The sequence below is a fragment of the Bos indicus genome, chromosome 15, assembly GCF_029378745.1.
Source record: "Bos indicus isolate NIAB-ARS_2022 breed Sahiwal x Tharparkar chromosome 15, NIAB-ARS_B.indTharparkar_mat_pri_1.0, whole genome shotgun sequence".
NCBI classification, from domain to species: Eukaryota; Metazoa; Chordata; class Mammalia; order Artiodactyla; family Bovidae; genus Bos; species Bos indicus.
The window spans coordinates 66464773-66485727 of record NC_091774.1 but is presented as its reverse complement, the minus strand read 5'-3'; the positions used below and the strand labels follow the sequence as shown (position 1 = coordinate 66485727).

General features: G+C 45.3%; 1 protein-coding gene across 1 annotated transcript in view; it reads left to right on the top strand.

The window, feature by feature from the left end:
- Positions 1–20955, top strand: part of PAMR1 (peptidase domain containing associated with muscle regeneration 1) — a 79323-nt gene that overhangs the window by 24361 nt on the left and 34007 nt on the right. The window contains exons 2-4 of the mRNA XM_019975723.2: positions 748–924; positions 7206–7334; positions 20135–20249. Coding sequence (XP_019831282.1) covers positions 748–924; positions 7206–7334; positions 20135–20249 — 421 coding nt within the window. The remainder of the gene's footprint in view (positions 1–747; positions 925–7205; positions 7335–20134; positions 20250–20955) is intronic.

The following is a 20955-nucleotide window of genomic DNA, read 5'->3' as shown; positions in this document are numbered from 1 at the left end:
TTTTCCTTTTCATTTACCTAAGATATATTTTAGGAAAAAAGAGAGAAATTCTATCCAGAAAGGAGTACTGCTTTCTCATGGGAAAGAACACTCAGTTGTATTGAGGGATTGAATGAAGTTCTGCCAATGAGTTCACTCTTATAAAACGTTGAAATTCTCCCAAACATACTAATTAAGATACTTTTTGTCTTTTCTGCTGGTTTTAGCTTTGAAGATACCATAAAAATGGTTTGCTGCAAAATCCAGGAGCCAAGTTTGGAGGAAATGGCATGATCTCTACTGGGCATTCAGCCTTGTACTTGATAGAACTAGCCTAGAGAGTGGTCACCAGACTTTCCTGACGGCCCCAATGCCTGGACTGTGCTGTGCAGTTGTACAGTTGGATGGTTCCTTTTGGAATTGTGCAGTGCACAACCTGTGTAGCTGTAAACGGTGGTCTGATATACTCTAGCAAAAATAGAAATAAACATAGACACTCAGGAAATGTATGCTTTTTGTTATTTATGTGCATGTGTGTTAATCCACTTAGATTCTATATTGATAAAACATGATTTCTTTTTTATTAAAAATAAAAATGAATAGCACCTTTGAAATTTGAAATAACAAATTTCTCCTGTTCCCCACTGGATGGTTTTGAACATCCTTCGGGCAGGTTCCAGGGCAAGGTGCTTCTTGGCAGTAGAGTACTTCTGGGGCTTTCCTGTTCCCGCCAGGCCCTCCCTCCTCACTTGCTGCTTTCTGTTTCAGAGTACACAGTCATCAATGAAGCCTGCCCTGGAGCCGAGTGGAATATCATGTGTCGGGAGTGCTGTGAATATGATCAGATTAAATGTGAGTGCCCTGGCAAGAAGGAAGTGGTGGGTTATACCATCCCGTGCTGCAGGAACGAGGAGAATGAATGTGACTCCTGCCTGATTCACCCAGGTGAGTGTGCGCTGGGAGACCTTGGATCGCCTCCATGTTTTCTGAGGTCACTGATGGAAGCAGGCAGAACACTTGAATTCTGACAGGTAGACATCAGGGGTTGTGATGCCATAATGATTAAAAGTGGCATAACTCTACCCACTCTAAATACAGGCAGAGGAATTGGAGGGTTAGTGCCCTTTTCAGTGCCAAACTTACAAAGCTGTGGATTCATCTACTTATTCATTCATTGAACAAACAGACTGTGCGCGCCTGTATACTATGGCAAGTACTGGGAACACAGTGCTTTAGAAAAAGAGACATTCCTGGCATTTCTAGAACTTGCAGCCTGGTGGGGGAGATGGAAGAGTAAATAGGTAGCTGTAATGTATCACGGGAGGTGCTGTGATAGAGATCACGGGTGCCGTGGGAGCCTGGGTGGGGACGGGGGCGGGTGACTTATTAGAGGAGGTGATATGCATGCTGAAGATGGAAGCAGCAAACTGAGGAGTGTGAAGGGAATCTAGTAGAGAGGTCAGGCCATAGAGAATAGCACGTGCTAAGGTTCCATGGCAAGAGAAAGCATGGAGTTTAGGGAACTGCAGATCACACTAGAAACACTAGAAACACATTAAGAGTGAAACTCAGTGTCCACACGGCTCTCAGCAGACAGATACTTCAGCAAAGGAGAATCAGTGAGATGCTGAAGGGCTCTGCAGGCAGTACTATGATGTTTAAGCTATATCCTGAAGATATTTTATGTAACACTTGGAGATCTTTTAGTAAAGAGGTGAAAGCCGATTTTCTTTTCAGCCGCAATATGGAGAAAGGATTGGAGGAAGGGCACAATTAGAGGTAGGGGAAGAATAACGGAGACCTTGATGAAGAGAAGCCCTGTGGATGGGAAGAGGTGGAGGGATCTGAGAGAGATCAGAGAGTGCAGTTGATGGCAGTTTGGAGTTGGTTGGAAGGGAAGGGAAGCGCAGAAGTCAAGGGTGATGCTTGGGCATTTGGGAACTGGTCCCAGTAATAAGTATTCTTGCCAGGAAAATCCCATGGACAGAGGAGCTCGGTGAGCTACAGTTCATGGGGTCACAAAGAATCGGACACGACTGAACACGCGTGCACCACCACACCACCCAGTGATATGAGAGCATCCTAGGACGAGATGGGGCCTTCCCAGGTCACGGTGCCCATTCCTTTGGCTTTACATCAAGCTAGACTTGCCTTCCCCCAAATCCCAACTTCCCTGGCCCCCACCACAGAGGAGATGGTGATTTTCCTTCACTGAAGTGTCTGTCTGCTGAGAGCCGTGTGGACACTGAGTTTCACTCTTAATGTGTTTCTAGTGTGATTAGCAACTCACTGAATGGTTTCTTGGTGCTTTCATATCTGCTGCCTTGTGAGTCCTTTTCCCTTCTGGGCCTGATCAAACAGAGGATGTAGAGAATTTCCAATACACTTTCCTTACACTGAAGACTAAAAGGATGTCAAAAATAGGCTTTGGGAACTTCTCTCCTTTCTGCCTCTCCCCTTCTTTTACAAACACAGAGGATGATGCTTATTACTACCAGGAACTTCCTTTTGAGGAAAATCATAGAAGGGGAGAGAAAACAGGGCTCAAGTATACAGGTGTTACGTCTAAACCATTTTCCTTCTTGGAAGAGAGTAATGCTGAGCTTTAAAATAGAAGTGACCTCAGCATGACCCTTGCACATTTGATCCAGAAAAGAAACCCGCTGTTCCAGTTCCCTGATGGTGAGTAGGGTTTGCAGGGAAATCGTTGAGCAGTGCCTCTAGATTTTCTAAGGAAAATCTGAGAGCTAAGTCAGGGTCTCCAGACTAGGGATCCTTGGCAGGAGTACGGAAGTCTGAACAACTTTCAATATTTTCAAAAGGCTAACAATTCCTGTTGTGGTGGCAGCAGGGGCTGGGGCTGGCTTTGGCTTTGTGAGACGGCATGAGGTCATGGGGTAAGTAAGGGAACTTCGTAGGCAGTGCTGTCGCTTCATATCACATCTTAGAGAAGGCCATCAACATCTGCCACACTGCACCCAACAACTTATTACATCAATACAGGAGGCACCCACCTGGACTGATGCTAGGAAGGGTCTTCCCAACTGAGTAGTGAAGAGCTGTTCCACATTAACCATATGGGTGCCCTGAAAGAAAGAGCCAGAGAAAGACTTTAAAAAATTTTTTTATTTTCAAAAATAGCGAATTCATGTTTGAGCAGTCCCTATCAGTGATCAAAGAGGTTTCTCTCTGTGTGTGAGTGTCATTATGAACTCAGGCATTTTCACTTATTATGTGGTTTAATCCATGTCAATCATTATTCATTTTAATGCATACATCCCATCTTTTAATACTGGGCTCCCCTTTGTGTCTGTCTGTGTTCTTCTGGCATGACCACACTGATTTTGAAGACTTCTTGAATTCTTCTTGTCTGTTTTTTGCCCCAGATCTGGAATCAGCCATTTCTCCAAGGAACTCTGGTCTGAGACCATGATCAGGTCACCTGAGCTGTTCCTTGCTGTTGAACCGTCATTGCTATAGGGTTTTGTTTGTTTGTTTTCTTAAGTGTCTAGAACTGGGAAACGTGCATTTTTAAAATGTTTTTACTGCTACTCAAGTTCAAATGTAACATTCCAAGGTTGTTAATTAACTTCTTGGATTTTGTATTTGTATGCCTTTTCTTTCATGGTGAAAATCCTGTGTCCCAATAATACTAAACCAATTACTTACTCGCTTTATCTTAAACTTGTACGAAGCCACACTAGAGCATTATGGGTGTTAGTAATAAGAGCACTGATGCTTATGGTTTTTATTCACCTTAGAATATATCTCATTAGGTTGTAGAGTCAGAATACTATGTTTTAAAGTCAATTGTAGTTCTTTTATCTATGGTGTTATACCAGTTACTCGAAACCCACTTGCTTGATATGTAGGTAGGTTTATATTTGACAATAGGAGCAAATCTGTGTGTGCATTTATGTGTCTTTCCCCTTCGTGCACCAAAGACAGTGTGCCATAAACACTGCTGACTACCTCGCTTTTTTCTCTCTTAACAATATATGCTGGAGGTGGCTCACTGACAGTATAAAGCCATTTTTTCCCACTCCTTTTTACAGTTGCACGAAACTGCATTGTGCATCATAAACTGTGGATTACCATAGTTTATGAGTATTTGGATTGTTTCTAGCTTTTTGCTGTTATAAATACTACTGTAGTGAATAGCCTCAGGCGTACATCAGCTAGTATTTTTGCAGCATATCTCTGGGACAGGTTCCTGGAAGAAGGATTGCTGAGTCAAAGCGGGGCGCATGTGTCATTTTGCCAGCCTTTGCCAAATTCTTCTCCATGCGTTTGGCGTTCACAGCAGCCATCCATGAGAGTATTCTTTGCCTGAAGTCTTACAACAGAATGTGCCATTTTGGAATTTTTTCAGTGTCAAAGGTGAGAAACGGGATCTCTGCCTGGTTTTAGAATTTCTATCACTTCTGTCATCATGATGGACAACCATTCTTTCTCCTATGATGGCAGTAATTGCAGGAGGACCAATGTCCAGGGGCCTGGTGGTGGCGTGTGGGTGTGTGTGCTCAGTCATGTCCAAGTTTTTGCAACCCCGTGGACTGTAGCCTGCCAGGTTCCTGTGTCCATGGGGATTTTCCAGGCAAGGATACTGGAGTGGGTTGCCATTCCTCTTCCAAGGGATCTTCCTGACCCAGGGATCGAACCCGCGTCTCTGGCATCTCCTGCGTTGGCAGGCGGATTCTTTGCCGCTGTACCACCGGGAGGCCCGGCGGTGGGGATGGTGGTGCTGACATCCAGCAGCTCCGGGGCCCTCACTGGAGCAGGTTGGCTGCATCTTTTAGTGCATTTCTAGGCTGTTAGCTCTGACCTTGGTTCTCTTACCATTTGGGCAATTCTGTGAGCTGCTTAGTGTCTTTTTAACATAGCCTTGTTCATCTTAATCACCAAACTGGTTTTTAATGGCTTGCCCCTAATGGCCTGGAGAGAGAGCGAGAGAGTTGGCAGGGTCATCGAAGGCAGATGGAGTCCATTGACCTCCTCGGCGGCACAGCGGGGAGGGAATCAGATGGGAATGTGACACATGGGTGAAGATGGCCTTTAAAGACACAGAGGTCCCCCCTGGGACCCAGTTGTGGGTCATATGAACTCTGATGAGTCATATTAGCAATTTTTTTCTGGTTGAAAGAAGCAAGCACTGGAAGAAGGGAGCAAACTCAGAATGGTATGCAGAGAGAGCTGCAAGTCTGTCTCTTACAGACATCACACACGTATGCACTGCACATGTGCATTATGGGCCAATGAAAACCTAATAATTTTAGCCAAAGAGAAAAGTGTGCTATCAGCTCAAGGAAATGATGGTTATCTCAGACACTTCAGAAGCCTGGATTAGCAGTTCATTCATCTCTCCAACTGTCCATCTATCCATTTATTCATTCACTCGAATCTCATATAATATTTCTGGAACACTTACTATGTGCCAGATACTATATTAAGTGTGGGGAGGATATAGTGTGGAATAAGATGCAGTCCTTGACTTCAGTTTATATAGGAAAACAGATAATAGGCAGTTAAAATTCAGCATGCCAAATGCTATGGTGGGGATAAGCCCAGTTAAGTGGAAGTACAGGAATGCAGAATAATAATAGGAGTTCATATTTGGGGGGAATTGCTATGTGCCAGGACCTTTATTGGTGTGAGATTAATTTTTAAATCAACTTTATGAGATAAGTACATTTTTTAACCCCAGGGTTACAGATGAGAACATTGAGGCACAGGGAACTTAAGCAGTTTGCTCAAGGACACACAGCTGGACAATGAATGGGGAAGCCAGAACTTAGCGCTCTGTTTTAATAAGCGGGCTTGGATTATCTCCACCTTTCCTCAATATCCCCCACCTCTCAGGAGGCCATGTTTTAAAAACAACCCTTGATCGAGGTCTGCTGAGTCCTCTCTGGTGTGGTCTTCTGATCTGGAGGAGCCTGACACCTTCCAAGGTGAGCCCATTAATAGGCACTGAGGCTGTTTCCAACAGCACACTCTGGCTATAGGAGTATATGACATAGAAGGATATTTAGTGGAATGGGAAGATGTTTACTATTTTTATTAAATCAAAAAGTAAAACAGAATGTGCAGTGTATAATATAAGCCTAATTTTTAAAAAATGTTTGTGTGTATACAGAGGGAAAGTATTACAGATGGTTTTCTCTGGGTAATGGAATTTTAGGTGTTTTCAATTGAATTCTTTTTGCTTGTTTGAATCTTCTTAATATTCCACAATCAATATGTGATACTTTTATAAAGAGGAAAAAATACCTATATTGGTGTAGTCTGCCTTTTACTACAGGTTGTTTCATTTTGCATTAGAGCATCAGCCACTAACGAAAAAAGCCAGACAAGAAAGGCCATGTGTTGCCTGTTTCCATTTATGTGAAATGACTGGTAGATTACTGGTTGCCAGGGATCAGGGACAGGGTAAGGGGGTGACTGCTAATAAGTATGGGGTCCTTTATGGAGGGAGGTGATGAAATATCCTAAATTTAGATAGTGGTGATGGTTACCCAACTCTGTGAATGTACTAAAACCCACTGAATTATAAACTTTATTTTTCTTTTTTTGAATTGCAAACTTTAAAACAGTAAATTTTATGGCATCTGAATTATGTCAATGTTGATTTTTTTAAAAATTATTAATTAGAACCAAAATGTGGAATCAATCTGGAAGGTTATTACTAAATATTTTCAATATCTCATAATACTTTTCAGGTTACTGATGATATATGAGATAGGCATCCTTGTAAAAAATGTGAAAAATTTACAATCAGCAAGAGGCTTCTCCTTTAGCACAGACAGCAATGTAATTTAGATTTGGTTTTAATGTAATAATAAGCATTTGCTACCAGTCTTAGATTTGGGGGTATTTTCATCAATATTATTTGCTTTGTAAAGCGTAATGATTAAAAATAAGTTTAAATAGCATTGTATTTTATTGAAAATTGAAGTTCATAATTATGACCAGAAGCTAAGTTTTTTTAAAACAAGCCATCAGCTGCTAACCTGGAAGATGGTTCAGACCATCCCCTAAACTCCTCAGTCTGAATGCTGGTGACTCTAGCATCTTCCCAGGGATGAGCATTTTTTCCTAAGGGCACCTTTCTGAGTCCAGATGCTCTTAGGTGAGACAAGATCCTGGCAAAGTCCACAGTTTCTCGTGCAACCCATCAGAACCTGCATGTGCTTAATCGAACACCATTCTGCTTGGAAATGTTTCAGGTTGCACCATCTTTGAAAACTGCAAGACGTGCCGAAACGGCTCCTGGGGGGGTACCCTCGACGACTTCTACGTGAAGGGGATCTACTGTGCAGAGTGCCGTGCGGGCTGGTATGGAGGAGACTGCATGCGTGAGTAGTCCCTGACCTAGCTCCGTCTCTACTTCAGGCTCCTGTCAAGTCTCACCTTGCCGTGGACTAAGGTTTATCTTGTTGGACTCTGTGAGTTCTGGAAAGCTTGTGGCCAGAAGACTTCCTACGTAAGACTGTAAGAAACAAAAATATGTTTCCTTCTGCTGGGTGTGGATTGTGGACATCTGTTTGGAATTGGCCATGGGAGGTTTCTGTCTCCTCTTAAATCTTCCCCTCTCTCCTGAATGAAGCCAAGGCATTCTGCACACAAGCATGCCTCATGTCCATTCCAGAAGCAACTGCGTGCTATCATTGGTCAGCAGGCAGTGAATAAGGCTTCAAAAATGTTGTCTGTAGTGCATTTTAAATATGAATTCCTATTGGAAAACTTCTTAAATCCTGAGTTCCACTCTTGGAACCACATCAAACTGTCAGCATGCCACTTGTCCCAGGAAAGGGATCCTTGCTGGGTTCTGCTTGATCTCCAAGAATTGCTTAATCTTTATTAGTGCTCCCCTCTGTGTCAATAATCCTTTGAAAATGGAGTGGAAATCTAAACTGTCTCTCAGTTTAAGATTCCCCCATGCAGCAACCCAGTGGTGAATATCACTCTGAGCAGCAGGATCTGGAGCAACGTATAAACTGTTATTATTTTGTTAAGCCTATTTTACATGTTCCCCATTTAAATTAGAAGCAATCAGGATGGTTTTAGAGCCTCATTAATTTTACTCTTACGAACGATATTTCCAGTCCACAGAAATAGAGGATGGAGTGTTATTGGTATTTCTTGCCTGATCAAACATGTAGCAAAAATGCAAGAGTCTAGGTCAAAGGGTAAGGAAAATACCTAAGACACCTAAGTCTGTGTGATTTCAGACCCCTTGTCTCACCTACCTCCTACTGGTGAACTCTTCTGTAGCTCTGTCTTCTCTGCAAGCAGCATATGAAGTCTCTAATGAGAGCAGAGTAGAAGGGAAGCTGAGGCTTGAGAGTACCAAAATTTGGGGAGAGCCACCTGATGAATGAGGAAATGTGTCAGCTACCAAAAAGTTAAAGCATGCCCAAGCATGGCCAAGGACCCAGTGGAAGCTGGAACTAATGTGTAGGTGATGCAGCCTGGACAGGTGGGTGATACTCAGCAGCAGCATGGTAGCAGAGGTGAATAAAAGCAGTCACATGGTTGACCTAAGAGTTGGCAGAGACGTGACTGTCCAGGGGTCCAGCGTGGGCAGGACACAAAACCCAAATGAACCTGGTAAAGAAAATAGAGACTGGAGGTGTCGGTGAGATGGAAAAGCAGGCTCAGTGGTAATAAAGCCACCGAACATGTAGATGAAAGAGGTATTGTGGTCAGAGAGTAGAATTTCTAAGTCAAAGCTTTCACAGGTGGTGGTGATAGTGTGTTCATATGTATTAGTCAGTTTGGGGGGCATAAGAGTCACCCTCAAAAGGATAGATGTGTATTTTTCTCTATCATGCATCTGTGAGTTGGCTGGGGTTTAACTGGTGTCAGCTGGGTTGGCCTGGGTTGAACTCTAGAGTTCGGAGCTCAGATCACAGCGGGCAGTTTGGGGTATGATCTGCTTTGAGTGTGTCACAGAAGCACAAGCAGTCAAGCCAAACACACGGCCACATTCCTGGCCTCTGCTCTCACCACGTTCACTTATATTCTAAGCAAGTCACGTGGCTGAGCCACAAATCAGTCAAGTATGAGAGTATATTCTACCTCAAACAAAAGGATACAAGTATTTCCTAAACAATACTCTAAACACTGTGAGTGAGTTTGTTTAGAGGACAGGGCAGAGAAGGGGAAGAATATTTGCATGCAGGAAGTCAAAGACAGAGGACTGCATTTTCCCAAAGAAATCCTGTAGATGTATCTTTCCAAATAGTACCTGTTGGTTGAGTCTTGCGTTTAGCCTCAGTTTAACAGCCGACTGTGTAGGTCTGTTTGGTCTGGATTGGTGATGGTTTCCATGTATAGGATCGAACTTTCTCAAGGACAGCAGAATTGGCTCAGGGCAATGGGTCACCACCACTAGGCAGGCAAAGTGGAGTACGCATGCCCCCATTCATTAAAAAGAAGTAATGAATAGATCTACCCATCCATTCAAAAATATTGAAGGACAGAGAAACCTGGCGAGCTGCAGCTCACAGGGCTGCTAAGAGTTGGACACAACTTAGCAACTGAACAAACAACAATCCATTCAAACAATGCTTCTTGAAAGAATGTTCTTCTATGTGCAATGATGAGCAAGACAGATGTAGTCACTGCCATTTTAGAACCTGAAATTTAGAGAAGAGAGACAAAAAGAATGTGGTCAATGCTGTGAAACAAAGCAATGATCATACTCCTATTCCATTCTGTGTTGGCTCAGTTATGCTTGTTCAATTCCATGGTGAAAGCCTCATTACATGCAGTGTATGTTTACCTGATCACAGCCACATACACAAAGAGAGCATTTCTTATGGATCACTAGGCACGTCACCAGGGGAAACAGGGAACCCTCCATGAGTTTACAATACATTCGTGGAAACAGGACTTGACCATAAGACATCAACATGATGTTATTAGGTTCTCATCACCTACAGCTCATACTAAATAAATGTAAGGGGAATTCCCAGGCAGAAGTAATTCATTTCAGTATTTGTTGACTGTCTGCCCTGCTGACTAGGCAGGCAGGCTGCTGCCTGCCTCTATTAAGGGGCAGCTGAACACCTGGGTGGTCTGTGCATGGCTGGGGCACAGTGCTGGAGCCATGTGGCAGTGCAAGCATTTGCCCAGTAGATGGCGCCCAAGTGCTCCTTTCAGATCATTTAATTCTGGAGGAGGAGGGCTTCTTGCTGAAGACCGTTGTAGAACCCTGGCACCTTTTCCTGAGTGCCATATAGAACCTTAGAAGAAAGGAGGAGTGCCAGGCAAATGCCAGAAAGGATCACACGTGTTTATATTTTAATTATAGACCTTTCAGCACTGAGCCGACGTGGTAGCACCTTTATTTACTCACTGTCTTTGACAATGCTCGTCACAGATGGTTTTGACCCAACTCTTTACAGTCTTAACATCCATTATGTGATCGATTCACTCATAACCATCGACAAGTTACATTAAGCAAGAGAACTGGAGAAGGGCTGGAGGTCACTGAGCCCAGGGGAAAACTTTCTTCACATTTTCCTGGCCAGGAGAGATTGGTTTAGTAATCGCAGAATATTCAGAGGAGTGATTCCTTTTTTCTCCAGTTTTTTACTTTGATAAGTTTTAAATACGCAGAGTTGAAAGAATACTACATTCATTCTTTACCTGGATTCACCCATTATTATAATTTTCCCACATTTGTCTTCTCTCTCTTCCTCTGTACTGTGAGCTCATGAATTTTCATTTTTTTCCCCTTAATCCTATCGTCCTCTTTTTGATGCTTAAATTGTCCCAGAACTGGCCACCAAAGTCCCTTTAAGATGACTTCGCTGCCTCATTCTGTGAGCACTTCCTTGCTTCTTGGCACTGCCCCCACCCACTCAGGGTTTCAAGTTCACCTTCATTTTTATGTGCAAGTCCTGAAATGAGCCATTTCTCCAATCCTGGTTCCTGTTGTGGGGAATGATATTTAGGAACTGTGACCTGGCGCTGGCAATGAGAGGCACTGATCTCCAAAGTTAAAATCAAGGCGTCCTTTCAAAGCTTCTTAAACTGGAAAGTTGAGTTCTTAAGTGGAACCACTCTGCCGACTTCCAGAGTGAAGTTTATTTAACTTGGCCTTCAGACCAAGTTCCTAAGCCACTAAATGAGATGAGCAGGAGAGGGCCCGAGAGCCTCCCGGATGTCACACTTCCAGGTAGCACTGAAGTGATGCCAACACTTCAGGCCCCAAAGGGTCTCGGGGAGGTAGGAAGGTTAGGAGGGCAACCTAGATGAGAGAGGGTTTGTGGGGAGAGCTTAATAGGCCTGGGATACTTTTTATTTCCTTAGTCATATTGTAGATAGACACAGAGGAGCAGAGGAACGGGCCTTCAGTGGTGACCAAAATGTGGGGGTAGAATATCAGAGGGGAGCATGGTTTGTGCTGGCTGGTCCAGGAATGATTGAGAGTCGATGAGAAAGACAGAGAGAAGGAGAGAGAGAGGGAGAGAAGGAGGGAGGAAAAGAGAGAGAGAAAGAGAAAGAAGGAAGGAAGGAAGGAAGGAAGGAAGGAGGGGAGGGGAAGAAGAGGCCCACAAAGCTGGGTGTCACTGATTTACTCATCATCTCTGGAGCTGTACTGCTGGGGAAGAGTAGAGTCGCCTGGGTGGAGTTACTGAAAACTGGCTCGTGGAAGTCTGGGCTTCTGTGTCCTGGCACCTCCAGGAAAGGAACAGTGCTCAATTTGGTACAAATCGAGGATGGTATTATGTGATGGTTAATAGCTGGGCTTGAAACCAGGCTTTTAATCTGTAGGACCTGGATTTTAATCTGTTTCATGACTCTTTCTGTGACTTTGGCAATGCCACCCAATCTTTGTAAATCTCAGCTTCCTCATTTACAAAATGGGGGAAATAACAGTGCCCCATCAGAGGATTTAATGAAGGATTAATGTGAGGGTTAAATGAAGTGCTATCTATGAAATTCCTTAATAGAGAGTCTGGAACATAATAAGTGCTTGATAAATGGTAGCTGCTATTCGTATTATTACTAAATCAGAGCCTTGAAGGGTGCTCTTTGTCTTTTCTTTGTTGGGAAGGAAATCAGTGTGGGGCCACAGAGGAAAAATACTAAAACAGAACTCCCTAAGAAAGAAGAGGATATATGCTGGCCATGAGGAGATTAGGGTGGCCCCAGTGGTAAGGAATCCATCTGCCAATGCAGGAGGTGCAGGAGACGTGGGTTTGATCCCTGGGTCGGGAAGATCCTCTGGAGGTGGAAATGGCAGCCCACCCAGTATTCTTGCCCAGAGAATTCCGTGGACAGAGGAGCCTGGCAGGCTGTAGTCCACGGGTCGCAAAGAGTCGGACGCGACTGAGCACAGCACACGGGAGGCTGCTTTCCAGGACAAGCATTGTATGTGTGGCGAACAGCTTTTCATACGTTATGTGCTGAAGTTCTTGATTCTAGAGAATTGACGTTTGAACTCCTGCAGATGATTTTATGTTATTAAAGAGCTCATCGATTATTGCTCAACTTCTGGTTTGGGTGGAGAGGGATATGAAAAAGGCCTTCCTTCCTGTTCAAACAGCAAGAAATCACTCTAAATCAAAGGAAATTCAGAATGTACTTTAAAGCCCTCTCATATCTATGAACACAGAATCTAAAAGAAACTAAACTCCATAGGAAAAAGCTCTTCCTAGGAGAGCAAGTGATGCAGGATACGTCTTACCTGAGGCCAGCTACTGAGGTCAGGGCCAGGGCAGGTGAAGGCCTGCCTGAGAAGGAGGAGGACCCAGCCAGACTTGGGATGAGCCTGTGGGCTGGCCTATTGAACTTACATCTAAAAAATACCCCCAAACAAAGATTACCCTATCCACTGAGACTTCTCATTAGTGAAATTTTGTTGAGCAAGCAGAGGCTGGGGGTGAGGCTAGAAAGCAGAAGATCTTGGAATATTGTTGTCATTTTCCAGTTTCAAAAATTTGTCATCTCAGAGTCTCATGGTCTCACAGGATCAAAGATTCCTGAACTTACAGTCATGGAAGTGCAGGAAGTTGGGCAGGGGGAGTGTTGAAAATCAAAAATAAGTTTTCTAAGGTTCCCACTGCTTGACTTTCAAGATGCTTCTCGAGGGATTATAGCTTCAGCCCTGCCCCAAACCACCTTGCTTCCTGATTTGATCAAATTGATCAGTACCTCATTCTACCTGCCTAATGGAGGAAAAGATATTACCAATCAAAAGAAAATATGTCTTTTCTGTTGTGAATAAGCAAGAAGAGAATAGGACCAATAGTCAAGAGAAAGATCAGTCAAGAGAAACACACCACATGGGATCAACTATTAGAATTTTCAGACAAGGAGTTTTAAATAATTTAAAAATGAATATATTAAAGGATCTGCAAGAAAAGGTAATTATAATGGATGAAGAGATGCGAAAATTGAGAATAGATTTAGAAAGCATTAATAAGAACCAAAAGGAAATCCCAGAACTGAACACATTGTAATATTTGAAATTAAAAAATCATCAGAGGGGTTAACAGCTGATTGATCATGATGGAAGACAGGATCAGAGAATGTAAATACAGGCTGGTAGAAATCAACCAAACTGAAGCACAGAGAAAAGAAAAAATATTTAGTTGTCTAATTTTTTATGCTGCTCAAACCCAGTCCTCGACTTTTGAATTGGATCGTCAGGGTTATCTCAGTGTATGCTTTTTTTGTGAAGATTGTGATGAATCTGGAGGAGAAAAACCTTTTTGCAACAAAGTGGCAGATAGTATTTTTGCTGGACAATGGTTTCAACTGAACGGATAGGCCATTTGGTACAGTATTGGGAAGAGGATTCGAAAATGGTTTGATTGGGCAGGAAGAGGCTTGATACAATTTGGCAGAGTCATTCATTCAGTTAATTAATTAAGCACATATTTCATGCATATAGAGGTGAGCAAGACAGACAAAGGTCCTTGCTTTCATGGAACTGTGTCATGGAGGAAGCACACACTTAAGCAACCATTCTAAAGTATTAGATTGATTGGAACTATAGGCCAGATCACAGAGTGAGCCATGAAGTCATTTCTAGAGAGCCAGTGAAGACGTGAGCCCCTGGTAAAAGCTATCACGTAGCACAACTTTACCTTCACTTTTCACTTTCATGCATTAGAGAAGGAAATGGCAACCCACTCCAGTATTCTTGCATGGAGAATCCCAGGGATGGGGGAGCCTGGTGGGCTGCCATCTATGGGGTCGCACAGAGTCAGACACGACTCAAGTGACATAGCAGCAGCAGCAGCACTCTTTATGAACCAGACAATGTTCAAGTACCTTCATGTATGAACCATTCATCCTCATCCAGCCTTTTACAGGTGAGGGCTTCGAGGCACAGAGAGGCTGAGTCACTTTACCTGCTGTCTTACAGCTGTTATGTGGCAGAGCCAAGATGCCAGTTCAGAAGCTGGGCCCCGGAGTCCAGTCCCTCTTCCTCTGAACTAAGCTATTTCTTGAAGTGAGAGGCCCTTGAGGTCCTCACTCCAAACACCTGTCTGAGGGATGAGCAGGTCAGGGTAGGATGAACCAAATCACATGGGCAGTATCAGCTTCCTTCTTGCTCCCTGTCTGGTGTGTGGGTCATTCCCATGTCATTATCCAGGCTTTTGTTCTGCCATCCCTGTCTAGGCTCCTGGGCCTAAAGGCTTTAGAGCTTTAGCCAATGATGCAAAGAGGCTCTTAGGAGACCTGGAGCAGTGGATCAGAACCTGGGCTGCCACCTGTGATTCTTTTGCCAAATTTGTGTCTCAGATCCAGACAAGACTTGAGAAATGACAGTGTTAGCTGCCATTTATTGTTTATGTGTGCCAGGCACTTTGCTAAATGCTTCACATACAGTAACTATCTCATTTAATCCTTAAATAATAAATCAGCAACAACAGCGTGGTTGTAGCTACTCCTGTTATTTCCAAATGAGGGACGCTCAGCTTGGAAAATCTGAAGAACTTGTCTGGGGTCATACAGCTAGGAAAAATCTGAACTGAGATTAGGACCTGGTCTGGCTTCCAGGGGCTTCCCAGGTGGCGATAATGGTTAAAGAGCCCGCTTCCCAGTGCAGGAGACATAAGAGACATGGGTTTGATCCCTGGGTTGGGATGATCCCCTGGAGGAGAGCATGGCAATCCACTCCAGTATTCTTGCCTGGAGAATCCCCTGGACAGAGGAGCCTGGGGGGCTACAGTCCACAGGGTCACACAGAGTCAGAGGTGGCTGAAGTGACTTAGCATGCCCACACACACATGCATCAGTGGTTAGGACTCCAAGCTTTCACTGCTGAGGGTGTGGGTCAATCCCTGGTCAGGCAGCTAAGATCTTGCAAGTTGTGGAGCATGGCGAAAAAAAAAAAAGAAGCTAACAGAATTCTTTCTTTAGTCCTCCTTGCCCCCAGCCTAAAGGAAAGATTTAAAAAAAAAAAAAAAAATCCACTGCTTCTCAGAAGCGCCCCTCCCTCTTTTGTCCCCCAGCTGGAGATAAGGACACTTGTCAGAATGCTGGGGGTGTTCACTGCTTTTGGGAAGCTTCCAGCTCTCGTTCTAGTTTGGAAATTCATGAAGATTTCCTTTCAGCTCTGTCGAAGCAGAGTCTATCCAGCTCTCTCTCCTGTTTGGGTTTGTAGCAAGGACAGGGGAGGAGGCAGGCTTGGAGATGAGTCCAGGATTTGAGATCCCAAGGGCCAGTCTGGCATGGCTGGCAAAATCCCCTACATACACGCACGCACGCACATGCACACCTCTTCTCCTGCAGCCAGACGTGGTCAGGGAATCCGAGCACGTTGTCCGGGCCCTTGCCACTCCCGTCTTTCAGCCCCAGGACCACCTGCTTGGTTGGCCAGCCGCACTTCATTAGTGAGGACACTTGGCTGTGTTCAGCCCTAGACAGAGGGTGCAGTGAGTCTGCCCTGCACCCAGCTCCTTGGACTCCCCGTGGGGGTGGGAGTGAGATGGGGGCTGAAGGAGCCCCTTGGTGTGAGGAGGGCATGGGGTGCCTTCTGCTTTGCCCGGTGCCCACTAACTGCGCCCCCCGCCCCTCCCCCTGCAGAGCACATTTCTGAGAAGTGGCCTCTGTGTCTCTGGCTGCTTGGAACTTGCACCCTGTCTTGAGGCCGACTCTGCCCTCCCCTCCAGAGACAGAAGGGAAACATCATGAAGGACCCGGCTGTTGCGTGTGGTTGGGAATCCTGGCTGTTTCTGAAGGACAGCCCCTGGTCTCCAGGAACCAGTGGTCTCACATCTCACGTGGCCAGGGGCCAGCACCCGGGTTGGGGGTGGGACCCCGAGTACTCCCCAGGCCATAAGACCCTCAGGCTGGCCAAAGCCTGCTGGCTCCCCCAGATCTGAGACGGGGAGAGGGGATCTGAAAGTGACACTGCTGTCTGATTCCAGGGAGGAAACCAGAAGTTGGCTGGCAGCATCTGCTGCCGGTTCTAACTTGGGGTCCCTGCGGGAGGTTTGCTGCGGAGCTGGGACTTAACACCTTGTGGTGGGGAAGCTGCCAGTCCCCGGGGGGGCGGAGGCTGTGCAGGAAGGTTTCTTTTTTTGTCTCTCACACCCCGTGTATCACTTCCATAGCCGGGCAGCAGATGGGCGGATGGGGGCGATGAGGAGTGTGAGGTGTGCAGGAAGAAGGCACGTGCATTTCCAATAGCTCGACGGGGAGGGGGACGGGCAAAGATTCAATGTATTTGGGAACGGGGGTGGGAAATCCTGCCGCTTCAAAATGGTGCGGGAGAAGGCTGGGTCAGGAAACCCTAAGACAGGTTAATGTACTAGCAGAGATCCAGCGCTGGTACTAGGCAGATTCACGTTCAAGTCCTTGATCTGCCACCAACTAGCAACAGCTAACATTTGCTGGTTTTTCTGCTAAGGGCTTTCGGTGTGCATAATCTGATTCACATCTCACAAAACGAATGGGGTAGATGCCAGTTTTATTCCCATTTGGCTCAGGTCTGGTGAGGTTCTGAGAGATGCCGTAACTCACCGAAGGCCACACAGCTGGTGACTCTAAGGTTGAGACCCATACTGAGAGGGGACTCCGACGTCCCCTGGCAACCACTGCTCTACAGCCAGAACAGTCATCTGCCACCTTCCGACTTCCTGGCTGTCTGGCCATGGGGATACCTAACTTCTCCCATCCTTAGGGTTCCTCGTCTGGGGGATGGGGAGATAAATGTCATTCGCCCAGCTTTCTTTTCTTAACTTTTTATTTTATATTGGGGTATAGCCAGTTAACAATGTTGTGGTAGTTTCAGGTGAACAGCAGAGCAACTCAGCCATACGTATCAGTTCAGTTCAGTTCAGTTGCTCAGTCGTGTCCAACTCTTTGCAACCCCATGAATCGCAGCACGCCAGGCCTCCCTGTCCATCACCAACTCCCATATACCTGTGTCCATTCTCCCCCAAACTCCCCTCCCATCCAGGCTGCCACATACCATTGAGCAAAATTTCCTGTGTACACAGTAGAACCTCGTCGTTATCCATTTTAAATATAGCAGTGTGTCGTGTATTCCCTTAGGAACTGTCTGTAAATGTGCAAAATGTGAAATTAAGGCGTGTGTGCTGCATGCTTAGTCATTCCAGTTGTGTCCAACTCTCTGCGACCCTATGGACCATGGCTGCCAGGCTCCTCTGTCCATGAATGATTAGTGAATACTCTGCCAGGACCCTGGCTGTCCTCCTGGGCCAGGCCTATTTTCTCCTCACTCCTTTCTCTCCTATCCACCCCCTCCCCAAGGATGAACTAAACCAATCTCTCCATCTACCTCAGCTATCTCCAAGCTTTCTTGTGAGGATTAAACCAGAGAAGGTGTAAGCCTTTTAGCCAGTCCCTGGCCTGTCACAATGTCATCGTTCCTTCATTCAACAGCTCTTTATTGAGCACGTGTTCTGTGCCAGTTTCCGTTCTAGGCATACAAACTGGAGGGGTGCTAGCTCTGCCAAAGGGAGTGAGCAAATAAGCTAGAAAATTTCCAGTAGCGATGTCCATTATGAAGAAAACAAAATCAAGTAATGGCAGTGACCGTAGAAATATGAAGGTCCGTTTTAGCTGGGTGGTCCAGGAAGGCCTCTTTGAAGAAGTAGCAGTTGAGCTTAATTCCCAAAGGGAGGAGACGTGGAAGAGGATGAACCTTCTAGGTTAAGGAAGCAGTGGGTGCGAGGCCTGGGGTTGGGACAGGAAGGGGGCCGTGTGGCTGGCTCAGAGTGAGGACTGGGTGGGTGGTGGTGGAGGCTGAACAGAGGGCAGGGCCGTGGATGCTGTGGGGAGGTGAGCTACAGGGCGCAGTCTTTGGAGGGGCGAGTCGAGAGAGTAATGTGATCTCATTCATGTATTTAAATGGTAGCTTTGGCAGCTATATGGGGAATGGAAAGTTGGGAGAAAAGGATGGATGCAGGGAGACTGAGATCACAGAGAGACGATGGAGGCCCGGCCAAATCCAGAGACTCACATGGAAAGGGGCGAGGGATGCTTCCCACGCGGAAATAGAAGCAATAAACATCCTAATGATGAGATGCCTTGGGCAACCTAGCAGTCAATTTTGCAAAAATCACACACCTCAGACCTCACAGCTTATTGAAAACAGAGTTTAAGCTATATTCCTACCACTGTAGAAATATTACCACCATCATCTTGCCATGAGGTACCATCCACTGATGTTCATGTTTTTCTTTTGAGCTTGGGAATTTATTGGGGGAGGTTATTAAAGATAACTGAAGGTCTGGAGTTTATGATGTCAAACTGAGTTCTGTGTAGATAGGGTTAAAGAAGCTTTTCCTATAGCGGGGCGTAGTAAATAGTTACATTTTTGTGGATTCTGCTGTCTTGTTTTGCAGCTACTCAAGTCTGTCATTGTGGCTGGAAACCAACCTTAAACAATGCATTAAAAGTGTATGTGGCTCTGTTCCAATAAAACTTCATTTAAAATATAGGCAGTGAGCTGCATTTGGCCCATGGATCATAGTGTGCCAACTCTGGCAGAAAATATAGTTTATTTACATGACCGAGATAATTTTTTCCCTACAACGAGGGTACAGACCTCTGCTTATCTCGACGCTAGAGATGTGATGTAATTGAATGGAGACTGTTCTGTGGTTTTCAAATCTTGGGGATTCCTTGGAACTAGCTCAGGGGACCAAGGTGATAGTGAGGATGGAGGGCTTGGGGTCCCAGCTTCTACTTCAACCAGGACCCCCTGTTGGATTCATTTTTTTTTTAATTAAATTGGTGGTCTTCATAAGAGTTTGGGGGGGGGGGGAAAGGGTCTTGGGAGCCAGGAAAAAAATCGAAAATCACTAATCCAATTGGACTGGTTGGAGTTCATGTCCCGCTTCTGGTATTTGCATTAGAGAGGTGCTTCCCTGGTGGCTCAGGTGGTAAACAATCTCCCTGCAATGCCGAAGACCCAGGTTCCATCCCTGGGTCAGAAAGATCCCTTGGAGAATGGAATGGCTACCCACTCCGGTATTCTGGCCTGGAGAATTCCATGGACAGAGGAGCCTGGTGGGCTACAGTCTATAGAGTCGCAAAGAGTCAGACACAACTGAGCGACTAATGCTTTCGCTATTGCATAATTGCTCATAGAACAAATTAATACATACATTTTCTAACTGGATGGAGGCACGTAAAAAGGAGTTGCTTTGGGATTATATGTGTGGATTGAGGGTGTGCAGGGGACACAGAGCAGAGGGGCTTACGTAAATTTAGACGCTGAACAAAGGCCACAGTGTCCCAGGTAGAGCTGCTGGGAGGGCCAACTTTCTGAGCCTTGTAAGGTGGCGGCAGCAGGCTGGGGTGTGGCAGTCTTGGAGAGGTAGGATGAGGGTGGCTTGGACCTCACATTCAGACACAGCTAGGTTTTAAATCTCTGCTCTGTCACTTAATAGCTAGACAAATTATTTAATCTCTGGTTATCCATTTTTCCATCTGGAAAACTGGAATGATGCTATTTCCCTTCTCAAGCTGTTGGGTTAAATGAATGAATAATTCATTGCCAGTTGCTGAGCATATCGCCAGGGGCTTGAGAAATAGAAATATCCTTCTCCATTCTGTTTTTAGGGGCGGGGATGAGCTCAGAGGCTTCGAGACCTTTTACCGTCTCTTTCCTGTTGACTCCAATTTCTATGCCTCAATCTTCTCTTCTCAGGATGTGGCCAGGTTCTACGTGTTCCAAAGGGTCAGATTTTGTTGGAGAGCTACCCCCTGAATGCTCACTGTGAGTGGACCATTCACGCCAAACCTGGATTTATCATCCAACTCAGGTAAGGGGCTGCGGTCAGAATTATGGAACCTGAGGTTTGAGGAAGTGCAGTAACAAAACCAAAGGTCCTGGACCCTAGTAATCAGGGCTAACCATCTACATTTTATTCTTGAAAGCAGAAAATGTATATTAGAGCCTTTCTGTTTACCTCTTAGTGATTTTGTGGGATAAGGCCTGGGTAAGACGACCACCAATTAAATGCTTGTCCTTCACTGACTGCAGACAGTGGGGCTCAGGTGATGATGACCCCAGGAAGACACCAATATGTCAGAACACAGCACTGAGAGCAACCTGCCCACCCATAACCTTGACCAGGTCACCTAATTCACTTAGTACTGGCTGGATTCTATGGAAGGGGAGGAAATAAGGCCAGGCCTAACCTTCAAGGACTTTGTACTCTAGATTGGGGTTTATGTTTGTCACAGCTTCTTTCATTGCTGTTCTCAGAAACCAACCACCACCTCCACAACCAATAAGCTGATTCTTTCATTTGTGTGGACGATAAGCCGTTCATCTTATGGAACGTTGGGGTCCACAGAAATGTTTAATTCATGCCATGGACCCAGTTGTAACTAGAGATAAATAACACAAGTGCATCCTGCTTTGTGAGAACTGTTCACTGCTGCATCCAGGAGCCTGGAACAGGACATGGTACACACGACAGGTGCTCGATAGACCCTTCCTGCATAGATAAAGTTGAAAGATCT